The sequence below is a fragment of the Dermacentor silvarum genome, chromosome 5 (genome assembly GCF_013339745.2).
Source record: "Dermacentor silvarum isolate Dsil-2018 chromosome 5, BIME_Dsil_1.4, whole genome shotgun sequence".
NCBI classification, from domain to species: domain Eukaryota; kingdom Metazoa; phylum Arthropoda; class Arachnida; order Ixodida; family Ixodidae; genus Dermacentor; species Dermacentor silvarum.
Window position 1 is genome coordinate 21,702,175 of NC_051158.1, and position 6,218 is coordinate 21,708,392.

A 6,218-nucleotide genomic window follows, 5' to 3' on the forward strand; every position below is an offset into this window, starting at 1 on the left:
CGTAGAATAAAGGTGCAAGGTGAAGAAGGATGACAAGATGCATGCACCGTCGTCCTTAATCACCTTGTCCTACATTTTACGTGCCTTTTCCAATAATGAGCCTATACGAACTAGCCAGTATGCTACCATTCTCAAGGTACGGTTTTTGGAACCCTCAATTTCCACCTCCATTCGCACACGGTAAAGAAACACGGAATACTCGGAGCCTCAACCAAGATATTGTGAGTGAGTGACCTTCAAACCATCACAACTTTTCAATTTCACAAGCGGAAAAATCTCTGTCAAAGAGCTTGGCTTTCTTGCCTTGTTTATTGGGCTGTAAACAACTCTTCCTTCGTGGCAAGTACTCATGGTGGTAAGCACGAATATGTTAATAAGTAACATTTATGATAACTTGCAATAACAGAATTAGAACGCAGCACATCTCGACATTTTCCTGGGACACTTCTTTGCTTGGTAGAAGCATAAATTACACTTTCAAGCCAAATACACGATGTCTAATCGGTCTCCTTCATACAAATAGTCTAGTGTGCAGAAGTGGCATGATTTCTGTGCATTAGCAGATAGTTACCATTGCATATGTCAATTACAAATCGTGTAACTGACCACGCAGTGCTATAGGTGAACGGCTCTGAACAGGCCGGCAAACAATACAGGTAACCAGTGATCTCAGATTTGTACCACAGCTGCGGCATCTGCAAGAAGCCAGTCTAGGAGAGTTCATGACTCATAAACCATGACAATAGAGACTTCCAGAAAGCAATGTTCTATGCTCAACGACTATCACGCAGTTAAGCTTCCCAGTAACAATCCCAGTAAGCCATTCTAGGAGAGTTTACGACTTATAAGCCATGACAACAGAGACTCCAGAAAGCAATGTTCTAGGCTCAACGACTATCACGCAATTAAGCTTCCCGGTAACAATCCCTAGGCGCCGAGCACCTGTGCGCACCTATTAAGAGAGCAGGCTGGAGTAGTACTTGAATGGCGTGAAGCTGCCACTACTCAATAGGGTTTCTAATATATTGTAAGAAACTTTGTCACTATTGACACCATAAAGAACCTATCCGTCAGGTTCACAGCAAAGACACGCTATTTGGTTGGAGAAAGACGCAGCGCAGTACTTCAGGAAATGTAGCACGATGTGAAGAAATATGTCGTACTAGACTGCAAGCGATTCCTTCAAGAATAGCTCAGAGAGTGAACGCGTAAACCACAAATAAGGAGGGTGGGACGGGCTCTAGCTGGCATCTAGATGGTCCCGGGCACTGACATGAAACACCTCCACGCCCTCATCAGCTACCAAGACAGGCAATGACAGCGTCAAGGGAACGTTCACCTCAACCACGCTCTGGAACCTATCAAACGCGCCAATTACGAAGAAAAGCTCTGCATGGCCAGTTTCGAACAGTGTACCGGCCCTGTAACAACTCAGCGAAAACGACGGCCTTGCGCTATCGCAATATTACTTTCGAGCGACCGGTAGAGGTACAGCCGCTCTTCGAACAGATACAGCTGTGGACGTGTTTAAGGTGCAAAATGTGACTGACCTGGAATATGCTGGTGTTTGAGTTGACGTGGAAAACCTGCCGGTGGCCGTTCGGGTAGAGCACAACAAGCGACAAGGAAGCCGCCATGTTGTGTGCTGCGCCCCCTGCTGGCAAGCCGCGATGATGAAACAGTACGCAACTATTTGCGGTGGCGAAAAAGAAAGAAACGTGTCTCGCGTTTACTTACGCCCATCTTATAAATTTCTGAGGCTTGCGTTACCTTGCGGTTAAATGTTTCAAAACTTTAGGATAGATGTCGATCACGAGCCAGTTCGCCAAGCGAAAACGAAACCAACTTCCCTTTTTACTGGGGCTCTACCGCTGGTTCCTAACGGAAAGCCCAACTTCTCCCGGAAGCAGACCGGAACTAAACGTAGAACAGTTCCCGAGTTTTTTATTCTGACAAACTTTTGCGAACAGTATACCGAATAGCAAAATATAACGCGCAATCCGCTTATAACGATGCCACCGTTATACGATTACCGGCTGTAACGAAGGGGAGTCCACTGCGTCGTACATTGAATATTACTACCTCGAAATCGTTTCAATGCGTGCGATTTATCCTTTACATTTACTGAATTGCACGGTCCGGAATCAGTTGTAACATGGGTCGTTTCTGATTGACAAATTACGTGAACTGTGGTTTGTGAAAACAGGGCTCATCATTGTACAATAAGTATACACCTTTGGTGTGGAAGTTCAAGGGCTTAAACTGGGCCTAGTTGCCCACTGACACACTTGCCATCTGTCGGTAGTGCAGTTTTTTCACATTACATGTACATTTAGTTTTAGTGGCACTATTGGGTGCCATTTGGTAAACACTCACCAAAATAAATCACCTCGTATTGCTTGGCTCAACATTTTGACATGTCTGTGAGATGTATATATGCATTTAAGCAATAAATATGTTCCCCACGTTTCTGAATAATGTTGAAGTGGCGCGCGTAGGCAAACTTCACCGTCTTGTTCTGTGTAGCGCAGCTGACACATATCTACGATACCTAGAAAAGACCTCGGGCGAAAGACACATATATATTAACCCCCCTCCCCCCATTAAGCGTGTTAGAACTATCTCTTCTGCCCTGCTTCCACAGTAACGAAAAAAAAAAGAAAATATTCTGTAACCCAGCAAGTGATCCTGTCGCTTGATCGACCATCTACGTATGACGAGAGGTGAGACCCATTTTTACTGTTACAGAGCTGGTGTACCTATTCGAGTGTTTATTTCTTACTTAACCACTCCTAGCAATAAATATTGTTCGATTGCGAGCCATCGTTTTGCCTTGTTTACCCGAACCTGCTGTGGTTGCAATACAGTCGAACCTCGATATAACGAAGTTGTACTTCCAGCGAAAAACTTCGTTCAATCGCGAATATCGTTAATTCGAGGTTTCAAAGTTTCAGCAGGAAAACAAACTCCCAGGGCTTTTCCTGGTGGATAATATCTTGTCAGTAAGCACTTATAAACAAATCTCAAGAAGGTCGGGCCATAATAGCGCGGTTATGAGCGCCAGCGCGTGCGGTGTAGATCGCGTCGAGAACAATGCATCGACGTGGCTCGCGGCGTCCGAGATTTGCGTGCGTTGCGTCGCGCGGCGCCGTAACGCGCGCTTAGTTCCCGCTGCCGGTGCCTACAAATTAAGAAATGTAAAAAGATACGGATATTCGCCCTGAGCAATAAATAAATAAATAAATAAAGGATGAAAAGTTGAACAACTGCATGAAGCAAGGTTCGCAGGTTTATAGGAGTCACGCGCAATCATATTAAGAGATCTCACTCGATGACCACAAGCTCACTGCCGCAACGCGAGAGCGAACGCTTTGCGCCGTGTCTCGGAAACTTGCGGATTACGCGATCGCCTACACTAGACGCGCGGGAACCCAATGCGCACCAAGGCACGAACCGTTTCCGAGCAGTGATGCCAACTCTGGAGATTTGTCTGTTTAGGGATTTAGCGTCTTTCTTGAAGTATCTAGGGATTTTCAAAAGTGCAGTTACCTCGACATTTTCGCCGCTACGCATATGCATAAAAGTACCCACGCAGACTTTAGCAAGGTTACTGGGATCAGCTGCTTCTTAACTCTCTAGCATGCACTACCAGTGGAGTGCATGCTAGAGAGGAATAGCGTGCCCGGAGTAGCGGTCGCTAGAACTAGCGAAGACGTACTTACGTACGTAGTCAGTCGCCACTTTTAGCAGGAGAGGATGGTGCGGGTGTCGCTGTTCTCTTGACGGCCGTATGGGACACGTCTTCCGGCCGTAGCCCTGTAATTCAGGCGGCTCACAAGAAGGGTTGGTCAAAAAGAAACTCTGTTACTAACAGAGTTTCTTTCTGACCAACCCTTGTTCGCTCCTCTTCGCGAAGAAGGGCGAAGCATTATCAGACTGGGTATTACAGTTGCTCCGCAGCACGTGTAAAAGCGAAACTTCTGAAGCTTGGCCAGTTTTATCTTATGCGCGCTCGAGAACGCATGCTTGGCAATTTACAATATTTCTACTTTGGCAGCACCTCATACGTTCATGGTTCCAAGAGCTCTGTGTACAGTACGTAGATGCATTGGCAAACTAAATGGCAACTTGGAACGGGCGGTGACGAGCAAGGTGAGCCGAGTAAAAAGAAACCAAATGTATAATATAGTTCAGTATATAGTATAGTATAGTACAGTAGTATAGTATAGTATATATAGTATAGTATATATAGTATAGTATATATAGTATAGTATAGTACAGAAGTATAGTTAAGTTGAAATCTGATCCAAAGTACAGAGGATGGTTGTCGGCAAGCAAGAAAGGAACAGTGTATTTTCACTGCAAGGCTTGTGACGCAGATTACAAAGGGGGCAAGTGAGATCACCGCCTTGAGAGCACGAAGCACAAGACGACGTCATCAAGCCTGAAGTGCACTCAGACGCTGACTTCAATGCCGTCAGTGAGTGGCCAAAATCAGGTGGAAACGTGTGTAAAAGAGGCAGACATAAGGCTTAGCAGCCTTTGTAGCCGAGCACAATTTACCCCTCAACGCAATGGCCGGGACACTTAGTTGATGTCGTGAATACATCGTGCCACGACTCCCAAATTGCGAAGTAAGTCAGTTGCGGTAGAACGAAGTGTGCTCCTATTGTATAGAGTTAACGTTCTTGGTGACCACAGTCGCGAAGAACACTGCGATCTGCTGCGGAAGGAGAAGTTTTCTCTTCTCACCGACAAATCAACTAACAGAGGAAATGAGGAAGTGTCAAGTATCTGTCACTCGTCGCAAGAGTCATGAATCCGAATGATGCTTTATTGACGCATTTCTCGACTTTATCCCTGTACTGTACTGTTTATCCCTGTACTGTATAACTCCCCCCCCCCCCCCTTTGCGCAGAAAAAATTCGTCAGCTCCCGTTTTTCTCCGAGCGCTGCGAGCTGCCGCGCGCGCCGCCTCCGCAACTTGTTTACCGGCGTTTCCCGCAGCGGCATTACCCGCCTCGCGCGTCCTGGCACACGCAGGCTTTGACGACGTTATTGAAGCGCAAGTTTTTCATCCGGAAGCTAGGGCGTTTGAAATAACTTGGCCTCGGCTGACAATTTTATAGTTTTGTGGTTAGATTTACTAGCCATACTTGATAGATTTACTGGCCAAGCATATGCTTGAAATGGCCGAAAGCTTCGTTAAATCGAAACCGTGTCACGAAATTACTTCATTAAATCGCGAAAAAATACACGGTTTTTTATGGAACTATAGGATCGCGAAATGAAAATAGTTGTGTTACATCGCGAATTTCGTTAAATCCAGGTTCGTTATATCAAGGTTTGACTGTATTGGGTTCGATCGCTCCACCACTGGAAAAGCTGGCGCCGCCGACGGTGTGACGTGGTGTGAGGGATCACGTGAACACAGCGGCCGCGTCTGGTGCTTCGGAAGCGCCGAAGCGAGCTGAAAACGTAAGTTTCAAGTTCCACCTGCGCTGCGGTTCTGATTAAGTGGGGTGGTTTTACCGCTTCGGGTGTCTGCTTGACAACACTTGAAAGCACTATAATAGGTAGTAGCTGCCTTTGAAGGCGTCCATCATGGTAGGCTACTGCTCGGTGCCGCAGTGCCGGGCGTACGCAGCGGAGCCCGGTGTCGCCTTCACACGTACCCGCAGGACAAGAAGCTGCGTGAAGCTTGGATTGCGAAACTTAGAACCGCCAACCAGCCATCAGCTACAACTCGGGTGTGCAGCATGCACTTCCGCTAGGAAGATTTCTGCTACGGCGTCGGGGCTGCGATGTTCGGTGAGTAGCAGAAAGCACTCACTGAGACGCTCGCCCGCGCGTGCTGCCCGGCTAATGCCATGAAGCTTTGGTCTATGAACTTGTTGATGCTAGATAATGGCAAGTTGACTGGAATGGAAAAGGAATGGTAAGAAACACATAAAAAAAGGCATGGTATGCTTATGTTTGTGTTAGCACCAAACAATGAATGTACTGGACTAGTAAAAAGAAGCAGAGGATAATGCTCGCTGAGAAGACCACTAAAAATAGTGCAACACAACTTGAGAAATAATGATATTGAAACGTCCGAGAATTTAGAAGACGAAAAAAAAAAAAAGATTGAATCGTCACGACGGCACATCACAAGTCGCCGTAGGCGTCGAAGTCCCTAGTTATAACGAAATGATTTTTTAACCGCTCTGATAGTC

General features: G+C 46.3%; 1 protein-coding gene across 1 annotated transcript in view; it reads right to left on the minus strand.

Moving 5' to 3' along the window:
- Window positions 1–1,696, minus strand: part of LOC119453994 (tether containing UBX domain for GLUT4-like) — a 50,638-nt gene extending 48,942 nt beyond the window's left edge. Inside the window, exon 1 of the mRNA XM_049667203.1 lies at window positions 1,551–1,696. Coding sequence (XP_049523160.1) covers window positions 1,551–1,637 — 87 coding nt within the window. The 5' untranslated portion in view covers window positions 1,638–1,696. The remainder of the gene's footprint in view (window positions 1–1,550) is intronic.
- Between the last annotated feature and the right edge of the window lie 4,522 nt (window positions 1,697–6,218).